This window comes from Nannobrachium achirus (genome assembly GCF_963921795.1).
Source record: "Nannobrachium achirus genome assembly, chromosome: 2".
Lineage (NCBI taxonomy): Eukaryota > Metazoa > Chordata > Actinopteri > Myctophiformes > Myctophidae > Nannobrachium > Nannobrachium achirus.
The window spans coordinates 1,650,218-1,672,194 of NC_137811.1; the positions used below are offsets into that span (position 1 = coordinate 1,650,218).

The 21,977-nt window shown below is 41.8% G+C and overlaps 1 protein-coding gene across 1 annotated transcript in view; it reads right to left on the reverse strand.

Moving 5' to 3' along the window:
- LOC308300811 (phosphatidylinositol 4-phosphate 5-kinase type-1 alpha-like) overlaps positions 1–16,189 on the reverse strand; it is a gene marked incomplete at its 5' end in the record, with an annotated part of 42,285 nt that extends 26,096 nt beyond the window's left edge. The window contains 2 exons of the mRNA XM_080744710.1: positions 14,500–14,630; positions 16,094–16,189. Of these exons, the coding sequence (XP_080600836.1) occupies positions 14,500–14,630; positions 16,094–16,189 (227 nt within the window). The remainder of the gene's footprint in view (positions 1–14,499; positions 14,631–16,093) is intronic.
- Between the last annotated feature and the right edge of the window lie 5,788 nt (positions 16,190–21,977).

A 21,977-nucleotide genomic window follows, 5' to 3' on the forward strand; every position in this document is an offset into this window, starting at 1 on the left:
AAACGTCAAAATAAAACATCGGATGTGCCTTCCATTTAGACGGCAGCGGCTTTTTCAGGCAATACGGGGGAACTGGCAAAACGTGTGGCATCATGGCTCACGTCGGCTCACCCCGCACAACTATGCTGTCAGGCCAAAACCTCCTAACTCCAAAATGTTTTCGGGAAAATGAGCTCAAGTGAAGTTAGGAGGTTTTGACTGAAGGGCTTTTTACTACTTTCCATTGGTTCAATATTATTTTAACAACACTCAGATGTAAAGGGTGTTCAGTAGCCCTGATTTATGCCAAAAAAAATGGAGTTAAGAGGTTTTGGCCAGACAGTGACGATATGCTATTACATTGGTGTAAACAAACAGCTGTGATACACTGCAAAAATGAATGAACTAAGCAAGATTTGCAATCGTATATCTAGCCATAAATTCTTATTGGTCTAGTTTTAAAAATTATATTCTAAAGAAGATAAAATTGTACAAGATGATGATTTTTGTTTTAAGAAAATATTTCTTTTTTTTCTTACCATGATATTAGATCTTAAATTATAATATTTCACATTTACATCAAGTAAAAATTACCCTCTGAGACAAAGGTTGAATCCACAGTGTCACTTTTAAGAAAATGAGTAGCTCCGAGTACTTATTTTAAGTACCAAACTAGTAAAATACCCTATTGTCTTTATGTATGGATCTCAGTGTTTGATTAGGTCATATGGAAATACAATGACTACAATATGGGCATTCCCAGATATGGGGTTAATATTGATGACACCATATATGGCATATATGGATATGTCCATGGGCTTTGCCAGATATGGGCTTAATATTGATGACATCAGGGATCTCCATATATGGATATGTCCATGGGCTTTGCCAGATATGGGCTTAATATTGATGACATCAGGGATTTCCATATATGGATACATGGGCGTTGCCAGATATGGGCTTAATATTGATGACATCAGGGATCTCCATGCTGCATAAGGGCAAAAAGGGGAGTCCTACATCTTGGTCAGTGAGTCAGAGTGATGTCACAAGATCTGCACGGTTTCAGAGAAACAGCGACCGAAGGTCACAATAACTATTTTCACACTACATATTGGAATGAAAAATGTTGTTCAACATCACGTTTATTCACATTTAATTAAGTACAGTGGCTTTCAAATGGCAAGATCAGAGTACATGGAATAAAGTAAATAATAAAGCAAATATATAGAAATCCCACCTCAGCCAAACCTTTAAATATAACATGTCTCTCGAAGTGGTGTTCAAATACATCATTTTGGGGGACCTTGGCATGACAATGTTTGAAAACTAAGGCATTTGTAGAATCAGGCCCAGGTCGTATGGCTCAAGTCATAACGGGTTAATTACACCACACTCATTCCTTTTGGGTTCTTAAAGGAGTAGTTCACCCCCAAAATGACTTTTTTTCTATTGATTACTCACCCCATGGAGACGTGAATTCATGGAAATGTATTTTTTGTTTTTTTGTCACATTCCTAAGCCAATAAAGCCTAAAGCCCCCATTGATTCCGGTAGGGGACCCAAAGTGTCTTTGGGTCCCCTACCCCTACATTTATTATAATCAAATTATTGACTTAGGAATGCGATAAGGGTAATAATAATAATTATTATAATTATTATTACCCATATATATATATATATATATATATATATATATATATATATATATATATATATATATATATATATGGGTAATAATAATAATAATTATTATATATATATATATATATATATATATATATATATATATATATATATATATATATACATGAATTAGAGTCTCCATGGTGTGAGTAATCAATCATTTTGGGGGTGAACTACTCCTTTAATGGTAATTTTTCAGTGCAATTACGTCATCAATGTCATATGGAGCAAATAACGCAATTCAGAAATGACATAAATAAACAATACATTTTCTTTTTGTAATAGCCTGGGCATTATTTTAATGTATTATGTTAGGCTTATTTCCACAGGGCTTATGACGTAAGCACGTAAGCGCACGTTAAGCGCACGTAGATAGGCTATTTGAAAACGTCACATCCGCTTGACTTCATCATCATCATCATCTTCTTCTTCAAACTCCCAACCGCTAACCTATGCCGCTAACGCTAACAGCTGTGGACTTGGAGTGGAACCGAACGCACGCACGGTAAGCTATTATTCTATTATATTCTACTTTGCACACGAATGTTGAGTGCCATAAAACAACAAGACGAGGCCACAAGCCACAAAGCCTAATTTATATTTTGCACGGCGACGGTGTCGCACGCTGAAAATAACAGATCTTGCAGTGTTATACAAGCTCACAAAGCCGACCACGCTATGCACGGAGAGCTTTTAGATCTGCTATGTTCAGCACCGTCGTGCTGCTAAGTACTTAAACATGCAATTGCACCGTGTTTTGAACTTGTGTATGGTTCATTTTTATAAATTAGGGCTTTTGCCACGTTATCATGCAAAGTGGAGGGCCTGTTTATTATGATTTCAGGTTAACCTACAACAATAAAAGAACAATGATGATAAAAAAACGTTTTATTTTTACGATGAATAACAGAACAGTAAAGTTGTCAGAGTTGCAATTGGTCCCTCCTGATGTGATCATTTTAAATGATGCCATAGCATTTCAGTGAATTCACCCCCCCCTCCCTGTCTGCCAGGTACAATATGTGACAACATGTACTGCATCATGGTTAAGCTGGAAACTACCACACTATCCATTTTACAAGGTATGTTGATATTCAGCTGATTAAATTAATGCATGACAGACCTAAATGTGACCCTTGCGGGTACATTTGAGGACCCCCACCCCAAAAAGCACTTATAATTGTAGGATTTGAGGCATTACATTTAGTTGAAGCTTGTGGATTGGCTACTTTCATCTTGGCCAATGTTGGACCATTTAGCTGGCGACCACCTTAAAAGGATATTTTACTTTCATAAACAAATGTGGGTAATTGTTGTCGACCCATGCTTTTGTGAACACCCCAGACTGTTTTCAAGTTGTTCAACATAGTATGCAGAGCATGACATCGAAGGCTCTGTTCAATATAGTGAAGTGTTTCTCAACTTTTTTTAATTTCTAGGACCCCCATAACAGTATGGTCAAAAAGAAGCCAATGAGGGTCTACTCACTTAGGTTCTCCTCACTCTGAGTTACACCTATTTACATATTGATATTCATTTGATCAGACACGCCCCTTCCTATTCAATCCCATTGTAACTTAAACCATGGTGGATATTTTTTTTACTATTTTGAAAAGAATTTTAAATGGTTCAAATAGCTGTGTCAATGTAGCTATCCATTTGAAGTATTTAAAAACATATTGTTCAAAGTGGTAAAAATATTGTTCAAAATGGTAGAAAAGCCTAAGAGGTTAAGCAAAAAAAATAAAAATAGAAATTGATAAATACTGTATTGAAACAACACAAAACTAGGTATAAACTAGTCCCCTGGGGATTTGCACAGTATATGGGGGATTGATTAAATGTAGGGGTGTAGGAGTCTCAGAATTAATGGTGGAGAACCCAGACATATCAGTGTCATGTCAATGCCCATATTTGGACATTGTTTCATCATGCAGCTGTTACCATGGTGACGACACTGTTTAGTTTCAGTGCAGACAGAGATGGACATACATTCCGTAAATTAATAGTTATTATATTATTGATGTGTTCATTTTGCTTTACATTAGAAGCAGACATGCTACGCACCCTCACCCAAGAGGATTTGATGGAGGTTTTTCCAGGCCAGGCTGACTTTGGCCACAGAAAGCGCTTGTGGGCTCCAATTCACCCAGAGGTATTATAACTGCATTGTTTGGCAAATATCAGTGACAGAGTTTTAAATTGGGTCAGTTATTTACCACTTTGTAAATGTTTTATCTGCTTTACTTAGAATGAGAATCCACAAGACAAATCTGGCCCTGTTGGATCCAGAACGTCTTCCTTCTCTCCACTCCCACGGTAGGAGTACATCCCACCACTCCGACATGTCTCCTTTCCGACATGTCTCCATTCCGACACTAACCCTATCTCTAACCCTAACCTGAACCCCCATGGGAGTGTTGCCACTCCGACAATAAGAAGCCAATTTCGGAGTGGCGACATGTCGGATTGGAGAGAGCCTCCCCCACGGTAGATAATTATGTAACTTTGAAAAAAAAAAAAAAGATCTACAAGCTACAATTAAAATCACACGACACGACAAATCATATTGGGACATGGGTCCAAAAATACATTTCAGTCTTGGGATTTCTTTTTGCTTTTACCTCTACATACAGCAGTTGTTTCAATGTTTTTTTTGTTGTTTTTTTTTTTACTTTTTTTCTAGGTTAAAGATGAGCTACGTCGGATCTTGGCAAAAGATAACCCTAACTTCACTGAGGCCAAGAAGAGGTGGGATAGCTTCTGCTGCCAGGTCCAGTTCTACGCTGCCTGGAACAAGGCAAGCACAGCTTCCTTTGGATGGAGGTAAGTGATTTTGCTCTCATCCACTCGTCCTAGACAAGTCGCCCTTCTGGCACCCAAAATGTGTAATATCTTCCTGTTGCTCTTAGAACTACAGACCCACTCTCTAGGTTCTGCCGTGGTCTGAAGACTCACCTCTTCAGACTCCATCATAGCCCATAGCACCTGCTCTTTAACCTTAACTATAAGTTAGATTGCATTTTTGTTTACTTTAGTTTTTTCTTAGATTACAATGAGTTTGATGTATTGACCTTGCTTAATGTATGTCGCTCTGGATTAAGAGCGTCAGCTAAACGCCTTAATTGTTTACAGTAGTACATTTTTGAGTAAACAACACTGAGTGAATAGATTTACTAAGCACTTTTATTTTTGTCTCAGTTGAATTTGCTGTAGGGAGAATCAAGGCACCCTGTTTCCCTCCAGCTCCCCACCACCAAAGAAGCTGGGAGGACCCAGTGAAGCGTTGCTCCACATCCTTGAGGTAGGAGTGTCACACCAAATAGACAAAATAGCTGATCTACAAGCTCAAAACATGTCCGTGTGGTATGTTTTATGCTTGTATATCTGCTATTCTTTTTTTATTTTTATTGGAATTCTGAAGTGTATTTTCTAATGCATTTATGCAAGGTTTATTAACTTAAATGAACTTAACTACAAATACATTGGACTTAAAAAAATACTGAAATCAATACTATATCGGTTTTCTGTTATTAAGTGACAAGTCGGTTTGCCAGTTGCCCATTTATGTTTACTGAAATCATTTCTATATTGTTTTTCTTTGTTTTGCTGTAGCCATCTGAAGACCCAAATCTCTACCACCAGAAGAGACCCCTCCAGAGCCCCGTCCTGATCCTGGATAGGCCCCGCTGTTTGGTTGCTGTGGGGAACACTCCCATCACCATCTTTCCAGAGGAGCAGCTGATTGACGGTCTGATCTATTTACTTGGCTATTACTACACCTTCCATCTCACGTACCCCAAGTGCGTGGCTACACTCCTGTCTGTCGTGCAGACAGAAATATTATGTGATGACATACATGACCGTGACACCACTCCATCCTACAAAAAGCCTTGGCAGAGTGGAAGACTTTTGTTGATGGGAAGTAGTGAGGTGCTAGTGAAGTGCAATAACGGATGCTGTATTTTTTATTTGTTTTTATTTATTTTATTTGTTGATGTAAAGTAGAGGTGCTTGTAAAGTACAATACCAGGTGCTGTAATGTCAAGTTAACACACAAATCCATTCATTCAAGGAGTTATTGTTTTTAGATATATTTCTAAGCCAATAATTTGACCCGCTCAAATTATAAGCCTGTGAACTGATGAAATCTTCAATGTTGTCATGCCAATTTAAGCACAGAGCCCCTATTGCAGCCTATTGCATGATCAAAATAACAACCTGTAGTATAATGTAAACCTATCACTTCACTTGCATGTTTAAGATCCTTGAAGCAAGGATATGCTTTAAGGATCTTTGCAGGCCTGTCTTCCTTGTTCAGTGTTTCATCGCTGTCTATGAAGGCCCTCCTGGCATCGAGCTCCAGCAGTTGTGCCACGTCACTCTGGTTTGGTTTAGGCCTTTTTAGCAATTCCTGAAGCGTCTTGTAATGCCTGGCCTGTGCTTCACGGCTGTCTTCGACAGTCAACCTCCACTAGTTGACTCTCCTCCGCTAAAATCGAGAACACAATACACAAATCATGGTTATAGGTTTGGAGTCTCCCAAAAAAGAAATCATAGAAGCAGAGTGAAATATTTACATTATACTACAGGTTGTTATTCTGATCAAGCAATAGGCTGAAATAGGCTCTGTGCTTAAATTAGCATGACAACATTGAAGATATCATCAGTTCACAGGCCTAGTGGATGCATCTGTCCAATGACCTGGTGAAATTATTAGCTTGGAAATATATTTAAAAAAAGAGAACTCCTTAAATGAATGAATTTGTGTTTTAACTGTGCTACACACCTATATTAACATCAGTTATTATGATGGTACTTGGAAAAACATTTTCTGAGGTGGTACCTGGTGTAAAAAGGCTTAGCCTATAGCCAAATCTACTTGCATGCAACAGGGCCATCAGGTCCATCATCTGGTGCTGGGCTCCCCAAAATCCCCAGAGGTCTCAGTGGTTTGGGACAAAATGATGGTTGAGCCACTGGATTCGTCATCACTGGGAGAAAGGTTGAGGCGACGTCTCTTCTTGGGGACGCCTCGCTTAGGTGTTGGCCCTTGTTTCTTCGGGTAGCAGTGCTTCTGTCCATGTTCACTGGCTTGCAGTATCGCAATCATGCTAGTGACTGTATTTCTCACTGTGGGGGTGTCAAAGATCTCCTGTATTTTTTGTAAAGTTAAAGTGCTGCTATTATGTTAAAGCTCTGGTACCTTTTGTTGTTAAAAGCTCTGGCAGTTTTATTTTTGCTAGTTAAAGTGCCGCTATTATGTTAAAGCTCTGGTACCTTATGTTGTTAAAGCTTTGGTGGTTTTATGTGAAAGCTCTGTAAGTAGTAATCTCTATAGTGTACGTATCTACAGTGTTAAGTCAGCAATCTCCAAATTTAGGCCTATCCAGGATCAGAACATACTCTTAAGATGTTCTGTCCGTCCGTCTGTCATGTCGGTCATCTCTAAATTTGTTAACTGTTTCCGCATGTGGGAGTATCTGATGTGGGCACTGTTTAGTGTCGGTCGTCAGCCATCTCCAAATGCGGGCTGACTTCAGTGACTTGGCAGCCATTCAAAGTTTAAAAATTGAATTGCTCTGTAAGCACTGTAATACTGTAATGACAATGTAAAGAGCACTTTATTGTCAAGTGCTTGGAGTGCCCTGACTCTGGCAAATTCAGTTGTCAGCCAATTTAAATCCAGCCTGAATCAGATCTGGGCCACATCCAGATTGGAATCTCATCTGTATTAACAACACGTGACCATTAAAACCGATCGGATTCCAGTCTGGATGTGGCCCAGATCTGATTCAGGCTGGATGTGGCTGCACTGTACATGGTGTCTTAATGACGTCAGTCATCTCCAACTTCTGGCATGTTTCAGCATCTGGCTCTTGTGGTGGTGTAGTGTCAGCATGCATGGCGGATGGACAGAAAGACATTGTGACACTGATCTCTGGTTTGGTTTGGGTCTCTTTATTGTCAAGTGCTGGGAGTGCCCTGACTATGGCAAATTCAACAAAAATAAGTGCTTAGTATGTGTTTACTGAAAAGTAAACACATACCCAGCTTCTTTGGTCGTGGTGAGCTGGAAGGAAACAGGGTGCCTTGATTATCCCTATAGTAAATTCAACTGAGACAGAAATAAAAGTGCTTAGTAAATCTATTCACTCAGTGTTTACTCAAAAATGTACTACTGTAAACAATTTACTGTAACACTCTCACACTTAATTGTTTTATAATAAATTTTGAGAACATTCATTATGCCTTCATTTATTTACTACATTTCAGGATTTGCTTTTTACCGCTTATTTGAGTAGCTTTGGGGTATTTTGGAAAGGGATTAACACTTAAATTTCAAGACCTTTAAAGGAGTAGTTCACCCCCAAAATGACTTTTCTTCTTTTGTTTACTCACGCCATGGAGACTTGAGTTCAAGAATATATTTGTTTGTATTTGTTGCATTCCTAAGACAAAATCCGATTATTGTAAATTTACCCCATTGATTCCGGATGGGGACCCGAATAGAAAATTCATTTTGAGGTGAACTACTCCTTTAATGGCTAGTTATTAGTCTCTTTGACTTGGTATTGTGCTTGAAAGGGGATTTTACCACCGATTTCAAGACCTTTAATGGCTAGTTATCAGTCTTTTTGACTTAAATATAGTGCTTGGAATGAGTCTGAACAACTTATTTGAAGAGGTTTGCCAACTAATTTTGAGTTTCTATGACTTAAATGACTAGTTACGAGTTTATTTAACTTACATTTAGTGCTTGGAATGAGTCTGAAAATCTTATTTGAAGAAGTTTGCCAACTAATTTTGAGTTTCTATGACTTAAACGGGTAGTTATGAGTCTATTTGACTTGAATATATTGCTTGGAATGAGTCTGAAAAACCTATTTGAAGAGGTTTGCCAACTAATTCTGAGTTTATATGACTTAATTAATTACTTGGAATGGGGTTTAATGAACTTATTTTAAGAATCCCTGACTTCCCTAAAGCCTTGATATATTTTCTTATTTCAAGAAATCTTACCGGGAAAAATTTTCTTACCCCACTGGCAGATAATCTTACTTGTTTTTAGTTGATTTATACTCAAAAACATATTTTTTTTCTTATATTTAGAGTAGGTTTTTTTGCAGTGTAGGGAACCAAAGTGGTTCTACGCATGCGTGACAGGTCTATCTGGCAGCATGTCACACCGCGTACAGCGTTTTCATTCACGGTTGTGTCTCCGTGTAAGCACAGCATTAAACAGGCACTTTGTTTGGGTGGTTAAAACCGTCAAGATGGCGCCGTGGCATGGCGACACGCTGAGAGCTGCTCTGGCCTTATTGCTTGTTTTAATGTTGTATATCACTGTTTTTGCACGTAACGCGTCCTGTACGATGACCTACGATCGCCAGACGTTACTGGACTTGAGATTTGTTGCTTCAGACGTTTTCAGACCGGATTTGCCGCGAGAACTGCACAACAACAACAACAGCACGGTTCCACCATGGCGGGGCCATAGGAGGAAGAGAGGGAAGCGAGGGGGTTCACTGGTGAAGCTACGTGGACGCCCTTCGCGACCACCCATCCCCAGCATATTGTTGGCAAACGTCCAAGCGATCGACAACAAGATGGACGACCTCCGGACCCGGCTACGCGTTGAAAGGGATATAAAGAACTGCTGTGTGCTCTGTTTCACGGAGACGTGGCTGAATGTTGACGTTCCTGACAGGGCGGTACAGCTAGATGGCTTCTCTGTGTTCCGCACAGACCGTTCGATGGCAAACACGGGGAAGACAAAAGCGGGCGGTGTTCTGTTTCACATCAACGACTCTTGGTGTACTAATGTGGATATAGTCTCACAGCACTGCTCGTCGGTGCTGGAGCATTTAACACTACGGTGTAGACCGTTCTACTTGCCCAGGGAATTTCCTTGTGTGTTGCTGACGGCTGTTTACATCCCACCAGAAGTGAGTGCATCCGAAGCTATGGACGAGCTGAGCGATGTCATAGGCAAGCAGGAAAATAAGCACCCGGAAGCCATATCAATCGTGGCTGGGGACTTTAACCACTGCAACTTGAAATCGGTGCTGCCACACTTTTACCAGCACGTTAAGTGCCCAACAAGGAAGGAAAGGACGCTGGATCATTGTTATTCCACCATCAAGGCTGCCTACAGAGCGGTCCAACGGCCCCACTTTGGGAAATCTGACCACCATGCGGTGCTACTGCTACCTGCCTACAAGCAGAGAATGAAGAGCGAGCAACCCAAGGAGAGGTCTGTTCAGTGCTGGTCCACAGATAATGTATCTAAACTACAGGGCTGCTTTGAATCGACAGAATGGTCCATCTTCAAAGACTCAGCCACAAGTTTGGATAACTACGCTGACACTGTCACCAGCTATGTTAAATTCTGTGTGGATAATTGCATCCCAGCGCGAACCGTTCGCTCTTATCCCAACGAGAAGCCGTGGATGAACCATGATACTCGTCTGAAGTTGAGAGAGCGCCGAGCCGCCTTTCAATCTGGGGACGAGGAACGGTACAAAAAATCCAGATACGACCTGAGAAGGGCGATCAGAGACGCTAAGAGACAATATAGGGACAAACTGGAGAACAACTATAGTGGCTGTGACGCACGGCGTATGTGGAGAGGGCTGCAGGCGATTACGGATTACAAACCGAAGCCGGCTGTTATTAACACCTCGGACTCTCTACCGGACGAATTGAATAACTTTTTCGCCCGCTTTGAAACTCACAACACGGACCCAGTTACACCGGTGCGGGGAACACCCGGTGCGGTGGAGCTGCAGGTGACACAACGAGATGTGAGTAAAACTTTTAAAAGCGTTGGGACTCATAAGGCGGCCGGCCCTGACGGGATTGCCTCACGTGTCCTTAAGTTGTGTTTCGACCAGCTTTCGGGAGTCTTTACTGACATTTTTAATATGTCGCTGTCATTGTGTGTGGTACCGTTGTGTTTTAAGGAAACCATAATTGTACCCATAGCAAAGAAAAAACCTGTCGCATGTCTTAATGATTATCGCCCTGTGCTAATAGATCAGTCGATGATGCTATTTCTCTCGCACTACACATTGCCTTGAAACATCTGGAGAATAGGAACTCTTATGTCAGACTACTCTTCATAGATTATAGCTCTGCCTTTAACACGATTGTACCATCTAAGCTTGTGTTGAAACTCAGGGGTCTTGGTCTTGGCAGTAGTATCTGCAACTGGCTGTTTGGCTTTTTGACAGGCAGGCCACAATCTGTACGAATAGGGAACAAGCATTCATCTAAGATATTGACCAGGACTGGAGCGCCCCAGGGCTGCTGTCTCAGTCCCTTGTTGTATAGTCTGTTCACCTATGATTGTGTTGCCAGGTGTGGCAATAATTCTATTCTCAAATTTGCAGATGACACCACGGTTATAGGACTAATATCCAACGATGATGAGAGGGCCTATAGGAGGGAAATTGAAGAGCTAACCCTATGGTGCCAGAATAACAATCTCTCTCTAAATGTTAGTAAAACAAAAGAGATCATCGTTGACTTTAGGAAGTCTAAAGTCAATCACAGTCCCTTAACCATAAATGGTTCACCTGTAGACATAGTGGACAGTTTCAAATTCCTGGGTGTTCACATAACAAACTCACTCACATGGTCTCAAAACAGCGAAGGTATCCTTATGAAAGCGCAGCAGCGATTGTACTTTCTGAGGCGCCTCAGGAGATTTGGCCTGAGCACCAAGGCTCTTGTTAATTTCTATCGCTGTACCATAGAAAGTGTTTTGACAGGATGCATCACAGTGTGGTTTGGTAACGTGACTGTTCAAGACAGTACACAGTTACAGAGAATTGTGAAGAGAGCTGCCAAAATCATTGGCACAGAATTACCACAGCTACACACAATCTATAACACACGCTGTAAGAAAAAGACAGAGAACATCTTAAAGGACAGCTGTCACCCCGCCCATTCCCTGTTCTATCTCCTCCCATCCAAAAAACGTTACCAGAGCATCAAATCTCACACCACCCGTTTCAGTAATAGTTTTTACGCTCAAGCAATCAGGATGCTTAACGAAGAGATGGAAGCGAGACGTAGGTAGTCATGTGCAAGATACGCAGTTTTTAAACTGTACACTGTTACACTGTATGGTTGTTTTGTTGTTTTTGGGTTGTCCTGGGTGACCTGTTGTTGTCTTGTTCTTTTGTGTGTAATAAGGCTGAGAGTGCTCTTGGCACAAGCATTTCAATGTATGTCTATACTAGAGCCCGACCGATATATCGGTCAATTCGATATATCGGTCGTTTTGGAGGTATCGGTATCGGTGAATTATTCCACCGATACCGATATTTTTTTTTTTTTGATTTTTTTTGACCCCATTAAATCTAGTAAACATGATTTCAATCGCGATTTTGCATGTTCCACCCCCCATACAACCCCATATTTCATACAGGGCAGCCATCTTTGCTTACATAACATGAAACGTAAAACATAATGGCTATTTTCTCAAGAATGCCTGAACGGATTTCCAATCTGATTTTTTTGTTTGAAAGCTGTGAACAGCCTGCACAAACATGGTGCATGCTCTGTGCATGGGCGTGCATGATCTGTGCACTATAAATTACATGGAAGTCTATGGAGATTTATGGCAGGGAGAACCCAAAGAAGGCATATTTAATTGGCAGTAACTGAGTTAATTGTCTGTAACGTGTCTGCGGATAGAGCATGAAACCCTGAGTTATAAAGGCCTATGTGTGGGCAATACCAGAATTATCCAGCAGAGTGCAGTATAATAGTCCAAGATGCAAGCCAACACTACTGGAGCTGCTGCCTCTCGTGTGTCGTTCACTCACCACATGCACTGTCTAACTCTGATTTTTCATGTTGCGGTGGAGGAAGGTGTGTAGGCCTATGTGAAAATCCACAGAGAAATATAGATGTCTGACTATAGACTATAGAACTTGTGTTGTTTAATTGCTTGGCAATGCATTTACGTTTGGATAAAAGACACATATTAATTCATAAACGAGACAAAACACAGCAGAACCCCCAAATTAAAAGAGTATTATTATCCAACAAGCAATAGAAATTGATAACTGCGACCAAACTTAAAGTTTGACATGAAAAGCACAAAAAAAGCAATAATCTGACCATTTATCCGAGGGGCGAGCTGTCAATTAAATGATCTTAAATGAATAATTTTTTTTTTTTACAAAACATCGGTATCGTATCGGTATCGGTGCTCTAGCACTCTCCAACATCGGATATCGGTATCGGTCGGAAAGTGAGTTACTAGGGCCCAAGGTGGAGGGACCCTAATTATTTTATACTTTAGCTATTGAAAAATAGCAGATATACAAGCTCACAGCGCGGCATCGAGTGCCGCGCTGCGAGCTTGTAGATCTGCTATTTTTGAAAAATCGTGAAAATGTGTGCAAATCTTTGAATATTATGTGTTTTTTTTAAGCGAACTCAAGTTTTTTCTTCCCTGGAACTAAATATTTTGAGATGGGGGTCCGTGGCCAAATACATATCATTTTGGGGGTCCTTCACATGAAAACATAGAAAAAACCTTAGGAGGATTTAGAAGGCATTTATATAATCGTGTCAAAGATATTCAAATCCCTGCACACATTTTCAAGATTTTTCAAAAACAGCAGATCTACAAGCTCGCAGCACGGCACTCGGTGCCGCGCTGTGAGCTTGTTGGTCTGCTATTTTTTAATGGTTAAAGCAGTGTTTCTCAACCACTGTGCCTGGGGACCTTTGGTGTGCCCCTGAGAAGGGTCAAGTGTGCCCCTTGAAACTGCTTGAAAGCCAGTATTGTATTTATAAATTTAAAAAATATTTAAACTAGTGAAAACAGCTGATCTACAAGCACACAACGCCTCGCGGTGCGAGGCGGTGTGTGCTTGTAGATCTGCTGTTTTCACTACTGCTGTGCGACAGCCTTGTATGATGATGCAGGGCTTTACTTTGCGAAGAAACGTACAAATTTGAAACTTGGAGATACAAGGTTTCTTCCCGACAGTGATGATATCTACACCCCCGTATTATGTTGGTGTGCCCATGGATTCTTGGGACATGAAAAGTGTGCCCATGCAGAAAAAAGGTTGAGAAAAACTGGGTTAACACTTTGCCAGCCGAAATAGAATGGCTTGTTGATAGATTAGCCGTGAAATTTCTATTATTGTATTATGATCTGAGACATGAGCCCGCCACCCCTCCTTCTTGGACGGCGCCGTTTTTTCTTTTTTTTCGATCCCCCGGTCGTTAGCTCACCATGAATATCTGGATCTCCATTGGGATAGAGTGGCGGTTTTGGCCGAGGCGTCTTCTCCCCGTGCGTTTCGCGTGCGCGATCCGTGCGCATATAATCCAAGCATATGGTCCAGGTATGACGATGTCGATGTGAGCATTTTCGCTAGCTTAGCCCTTAGCACTCCAGCTATGCTAATGTTATCGTCTGAACAGAAAGTGGATGGCTGCTGGGAAGCCTCTGCAGGGAATGGACCTGACTTCACTTCTGCTTCATGTCAGAGGAGCCATGCGCTATCGCTGGACGAGCGGTGACTAGGGAAGGTTAGACGATCGCCGGTTTTCGGATAAAAATCATTTATTCCGTTTTTAATGACCCAGTACGGTAAAAGACGGCGCGGCTGCGATGTCCTTGCTCAGATGTCCGGTATAAAACGGTTTTAATATCGGCATCTCCATACGGCTGTCAAACTGTTAAAGCACAAAACAATGCATAATAATGCTTTCCCATTCATGGGGGGCCCGCAGTGAATCCTTGTACCCAGGGCCCAGGATCTGGTGCGACAGCCCTGGTCGCAGGCATGTACCAACCTTGGGAAGAAGATGCTCTCTACCACCACGAAGTCCTGCATGAGAACGTCTCTCTCTGCCTTCTGACTGAGGCTGCCCACCGTGTGGGTGATGCCCAGCTGGATGGCACCTTTCAGGGCAGACGAGGTGGTCTGGAGAGGACATTATGACAAAAGATTACATACAGTTAGGGGTGGGCGATATGGTGATAATTATCGTTGAGACGATACAATGTCTCCACAATATGCCTTTTCAGAGGTATTGTATGTATCGTGATACAATGAGGGAGCCTCATAAAAAAATCCTGTTGAATTGTAAATACATAGATTCACTGCAGTATGCATTTAAACCTGCATTTGTCTAAATCAGTGGTTCTCAAACTTTAAAATGTCAAGGGCTCCACTTAACTCTGACAGACCAAATGGACCCGTAAGGGTCCATTTGGTCTGTAGTATACAAATTGGTTTCATTAAGTGTGCCTGCCATGCAATGGCAAAACACTTATTGTATTCCCCCATACTTAAGTCAGTCAGTAAGTCAGTAATGTTCTTGCAAATTTCTGCTCGTAATAACTGCCGCACGATTTACGCCACCCCCGCAATATATACATCAAAATGTGCGGCTCGGCCGGGAATGGTGTGCTACCCCACTTTGAGGACCACTGGTCTAAACGGTCTGTTACTCCTTTTTCTTTTAGTGTTTGTTACCTTGAACTGTAGGTGGTTGTACTGTTAAGTAACTTGAAAAAATACCCATAAAAACCAACATGAAAAAGAATCGTGATAAGATCGTGCATCGTGATACAGCTTGGGAAAATATTGTGATATTGTATTTTTCCATTTCGACCCACCCCTACATACAGTTGTGCTTGAAATTATTCACCCCCTCTGACAAATTTGTTCATTAGTGTAGCCACTGTTCCTTTGACTTAGAACTTGTGAACTATGCTCAAAACTGTACTTTTTGGAACATTCAGTGTCTTTGTAATTGTTTCATATCCTTTTCCCTTTTTGTACAAAGCAATGATCTCTTCTCTGAACTTTCCCGGCCATTCCTTAGACTTAGCCGTGTTTCTAACTGCTCTTATCACAGTCAACAAGTCAACAGACTTCTAGTCATGCCAGTTTGCACATCTGATGCAACTATTTAAGCCGTTGATTAGTCGATTGCAGTTGATTACAGATGTTTTCTGGTGTCATTAAGAGTTGAATAATTGGAAAAAGGCGTTGAAAGTGGCATTTAGCATTGAATTTGAACAAAATTAATAACACAACAAATGTTACTTTTGTTGAGCCATTTACATTGTTAGTGTATGATTTATTTATTTAATTCCGTTGTCAGTTTGGTTTGTGAATTTAGCCAATAAACCAGATTTGCAAAGGGGGGTTGAATAATTTTTAGCTCAATTTGGTGATTTGGTGTAGGGGGGGGGGGGGGGGGGGGGGGGGTCTGTTTTGATAAAAACACTGAAAAGTGAAATCAATTTAGTTGTCGCTTCAATCACTAAACCTAAAACACATTTATTTTGAACAGTCTAGGATGATTTTGTCATCTGTAGCATGGGCTCGTGAAGGGGACACTGGGTGTCACCGGGCCCCCTCCTGTGTGCTCTGACCTTTTTATAGGTGGTCTCGCCTGTGGTGGTCTCCACCCCACGATGACCGATGGTCTTCTTCATGCTCTGCTGGGCGGTGACTGAAGAACCAGGCATCTAGCAGGACATAGAAGCAGTGACACACTGGTTAATGACAGTTAACAACCCATCAACACCCAATCTGGCTAACCGTCGTCAAAGAAAGGGGAACGCCCTCTATCAGAGTCTGTCTCGAGAGATTAATCGACACCACCTGAGGCCCCATTCTACAAATACCTTCTAGTTCTCAAACCAGAATGATATTATGTAGAACAGGGGTCTTCAACGTTTTCAGGCCAAGGACCCCTTAGTTGAGAGAGAGATGAAGCAGGGACCCCCACAACCTGTTCATAGATTCCATATAGTTTCATTGTTTGACAGCACAATCATCAGGGTATTTTGGATTCATGTCAGTTTGTGTTTTCAGATATTTACCCACTTGAACCGTCAATAATTAATAAACTTGACCTTTTACTCTGTACTTAGTCTGCTCTTTTTCCCCTCTACACCAAACCTCTTTGCCGAAAATAGCCGATCTACAAGCTCACAACGCCTCGCGCTGCGAGGCGTTGTGAGCTTGTAGATCTGCTATTTTTGGCTACAGTTCTCAGAATATGGACACTAGGGTTCAAGTTGTTCATATAAAAAGGATTGGAAAAAAGTAACTCTGAGGACCCCCTAGGGGTCTCGGACCCCCTGTTGAAGACCCTTGATTGCGACCGTCATACTCCACCGGCTGTCTGTCCGTCTGTCCGTCAGTCACACGTCACACTTTTGCCCTGCTCATATCTCCGCAACCGTTGCCCCGATCCATGCAAAATTTTGCACACACACTCCTTGCCTGCCAAACCACAACCTCCACCCATCAATTCTCCCATGGCCCTCTTCTAGCGCCACCATGAGGCCGATTCTTGCAAAACACATTTTTGGACACTGCTCCTACAATTTTTGCCCTAAAATCACGCAAATCGGTACACAGTATGTCTACACTCAGCTCATCAACATGGATCTGTCCCATTTAGCGCCACCTTCAGGCCGATTTTTTCAAACACATTTTTGGACACTGCTCCTACAGATTTTGCCCTAAAATCACGCAAATCGCTACATAGTATGTCTACACTCATGTCATCAACATGGATCTGTCCCATATAGCGCCACCATCAGGCCGATTTTTTCAAACACATTTTTGGACACTGCTCCTACACATTTTGGCCTAAAATCACGCTGCGACCTGACGGTCGCTTATCTCCCGATTAGGGAGTCTTACTGGTGTAGCCTAATTGTCCGCGGACCCTTCCCCATCTGAAAATGTTTATGCCAGCAAAACCCAGAGGAGAAGATTAAAAAAAAAAAAAAAAAATCATAATTATTTTTCGAAAACGTACCAAAATAGCAGATGTACAAGCTTGCAGCTCGTTTAAGAACCAGGGCTTCTCAAAGTGGGATTGGTGGCACCCTAGGGTGCTATGACTTGTGTCACAGGGTGCCACTAATAGCTTTGCTAATATTAGGAATGTATAAATATCACTTCAGTTTAACAACTCTATACTTGCACTGTGCTTGGTGCGTTCTTTATTCAATATACACCAAATCTCTTCAACACAAATTGCAGGTCTGCAAGCTTCAGGGATGCCGGGGATGAAAAAAGTCATTTAGAGGAACCAGTAAGACTCCCTAATCGGGAGATAAGCGTCCGCCAGGTCGCATGTACTGTATACACAAATTGGTCTGTCCATGTTGATGACATGACTTTAGAGATCTGCCCCTAACAACAACAGAAGGTACTGCACTAAAGGAGGTCACTGACTTCAAGTACCTGGGCGCATGGGTCGGCTCCACAGAAAAGGACCTTAAAGTGAGGAAAGCACTCTCCTGGAGAGCTCTTAACGGCATGACCAGTGTGTGGAAATCCAACCTCCCCAGACACATCAAGATCAGTTTCTTCTCTGCAACCGTGGAGTCCGTTCTCCTATATGGCTGTGAATGCTGGACACTAACGCAAGCCCTACAGAAGTCCCTGGACGGGTGCTACACCAGAATGTTAAGGGTGGTGCTGAACATCAACCAGGACGAGCACATTACCAACAAGCGTCTGTACGGGGAACTGCCAAGTGTATCAGAGAAGATAACAGTCAGGAGGATGAGACTAGCTGGACACTGCCATCGACACCAAGAACTCCCAGTCAAAAGGCTTGTACTGTGGGAACCAGCACACGGGCACCGATCAAGGGAACGTCCCACACCTACTGTACCTACGTGGACGTACTAAAGAAAGATGCTGGAGCAGAAAGCACAAACGAGCTGTCCAGATGTATGGAGAACCGAGATGACTGGAAACGACGATGGAGGGCTCGTCTGAGGACGACGTAGAGAGAGAGAGAGAGAGTGTACCTCTTTGCGAGATTTTAGGGCAAAATTTGTAGGAGCAGTGTCAAAAAATGTGTTTTGCAAAAAATCGGCCTGATGGTGGCGCTAGAAGAGGGGCATGTGAGAAGATGAGGTTGTGGTTTGGCAGCCAAGGAGTGTGTGTGCAAAGTCTGGCATGGATGGGGCAATGGTGGCGGAGACATGAGAAGGGCAAAAGTGTGACGTGTGACTGACTGTCAGCCGGTGGAGGTTTTGATAGTAGTTTGAAGTGAGCGGTGGTGTGTGTGTGTGTGTGTGTGTGTGCGTGCGTGGTCGTGTGTGTAGCTTTTCATTTCAGGGTTGCGCGTGTGTGTGTGAAATCTATTCTATGTGTTCTAGATCTATATTTTTAAATTCTATTTGATCTAGATCTATGAATTATGTGTTCTATGCATGTACATTTCAAGGCTGCTCAACAGCACCTCTCTGGTCACCCAGCGGTACTCAGGCTACATACAGACAGACCGACAGCCACGCACGGCCACTTATAGGAGACGGTGTGACCACCGCTCAAAAAGGAATAAAAGAGTTTGAGAACCACTGCACTAAAGAAGCAGGCATGGAGCAGGACACAATAGCACGACAGTTGTCAAAGACGCTAACGAATATTAGTAATTAATTCATAAATAGTAATGAATAAGTCATTAACGTTACAATTATTATTATAATGAGGCAACCTACATAATGTAAAATTAAAAATGTCAGAGAGAGAGAGGTGACCAGAAACAATCAAATGTGCGGACAGCCACGCGCGTGGACGTGGACGTGGACACACACACACACACACACACACACACACACACACACACACACACACACACACACACACACACACACACACACACACACACACACACACACACACACACACACACACACACACACACACACACACACAGTAGATAGCTCCTCTCGGTTCAAAGCCGACTGGAGTCAACATTGACTTTACGTAACCGGAGACTGTGTTGCAAACACACTTCTGACGGCTTGTCAACATGCTACTGTCTGAGACCATGTTAGTACTGTAAACACATGCATTCATACTGCAGTGTGACTGGAATCCATTTCAACGCACGCCTGAGTTCCGGTAATTCTAGAGATTTGCTGACACACACCCCTTTTTGGTTTGTTTCTTGTCATGTAGACTTTCTTGTCAAGGATAGGGATGGGACGATACGCGATATTATCGTTTATCGTGATAAAAAACACTCACGATATTCTTTTTCACGATATAGATTTAATTTATCGTGATATCGTCCTCCGTCATGCACTGGGATCAATTCACCTTTTATTTGCAGAGCTGCATATCCCGTACCACTTAAACATTCTAGAATTGGTAAAACGTACTTATAATATACGCACTTCATAGTCTTTTTTTCCACTTTTATCAAATGTCTTTGCCAAAAAATAGCTGATCTACAAGCTCACAACGCGTCGCGTTGCGAAGCGTTGTGAGCTTGTAGATCAGCTATTTTTTTGGCAAATGTTCCGCCCCAGGATAATGGATTTTGATTATCGCGATAATATTGTGAATCGCGATTGATTTTTTCCCAATAATCGTGATGTGAAATTTTAATATCGTCCCAACCTTAGTCAGGGACCCCTAAATAATACATTTGGCCACGGACACCCATCTGAAAAGATTTTGTACCACGGACCCCCTTTGTGCTGTTAACTCATTGAGTGCCTATCCCGAATATGTTCGGGATATATTATCGCATACCAGAGTGCCTATCCCGAACATGTTCGGGATATTAAAAAAAAAAAGAAAAAAAAATTGATTTTTTTTTTTTTTTTTTTTTTTTAATTTTTGGACCCCATCAAATCTAGTGAACATGATTTCAATCGCGATTTTGCATGTTCCACCCCCATACAACCCCATCTAACATACAGGGCAGCCATGTTTGTTTACATAACATGTAAAACATAATGGCGATTATCTCAAGAATGCCTGAACGGATTTCCAATCGGATTTTTTTGTTTGAAAGCTGTGAACAAACTGCACAAATCCACTTCAATGCAATCCAGGATTGCATTGGATTTTTTAGAGCTCATTCTTCTCTGTTTTTTTCCCATGCATGAGGTGTGCAAGGTTTAATCATGGCTAAGTTGACGAAAATAAGGCTTCTAAAATGCTTGGTAACCAATAGCTAACTTCAAGCTAACTTCATCCTCTTCCTGTACATGCACAAAGGAAAGTGTTCAGGCAAGTCATGGCTGCAGGGCTTCTGCATATACCAGCATATCTCTATGGGATTTTCTATGGCCACTGGGCGCCCTCTAGTGGTGAACGGGGTGGCACTCAAAGAGTTAAAATGTAAAAAAAAAAAAAAAAAAACATCTCAAATCTTTGCTTTTTATTTGGGGGTCCACAGCCAAATCTATACTATAATTTTGCGAATGTCTGTCTGAGTGAGTGTCTGTCTGTATGAAACAGCGTTTCTCCTCGGTGGCTGGAGCAATTGATCTGAAATCGCATCACCATCAGCATATGAACACACCTGACATAACTGTGAGGCCCGTTTGTCACTTTCACAAATCGCATGCTGTATAATTGCATTTTTATGGTGTATCTATATCTATTTAGCCTACAGTACCTTTTGTGACCACACATGTTAAGGGAGGGGCGCTGTTGTTCAGGCCATGCACAATCACACACAAACACACACACACACACACACACAGACACACGGGGGGGGGGGGGGGGGGGGGTGTGTGTGTGTGTGCAGGCGGGCGGGCGGGCGGGGGGGGGGGGGGGTTAGCCATTAAACGAAACGGGTATTTCTTACATTGATGCTCCTACATATTATCATGCAAGCACCAGTTAAAGTTACTTTCCATCCCTCATATACTGTATGCACAGAGCACATCCCATAACCCACACACTGCACATCATTTCGGAGCTCATATCTTTGAACGGGTAAGAGCTAGTAGATATAATTTAGGGGGTCCTTGACATGATAAAAAAACTGTTAATCGGCATTGGATCTTAAAGGACAACTCCATACTAAATAAGATCTAGGCTCATTGTCCTACTTTAGTCAGGGAAAATTATCAGAATACCTGTCAAATTTGGGAATAAATTCCTTACCAAACAATTTCTTCACCAATGTGTTCGTAAAGGTGTCTAGTAACATATCTAACAAAGATTGAGATTCAATATCCCTAGCAAAATGTTTGACAGCTAGCTAGGGTAATTCTGGGTCTCATTCACTTACTATACACTATACTATAAGGGAAAAAATCACTCCCAAAAATATGCTTTAAGTGGGGTGTGAGGGGTCTAACTAGGTGTTATTAATTATTCTGAATCCATTGCAAGCATTTGTTTTGCACGAAAAACATTCTTTGGGCTAAAAACAGACCCAAAAGAACTATGGTTTAGTGATGAGTCATCACTTTTCACAAGGTGTATGGGGTCCATTTTTGGCCAAAATAATGTTTTTCGTGCAAAACAAAT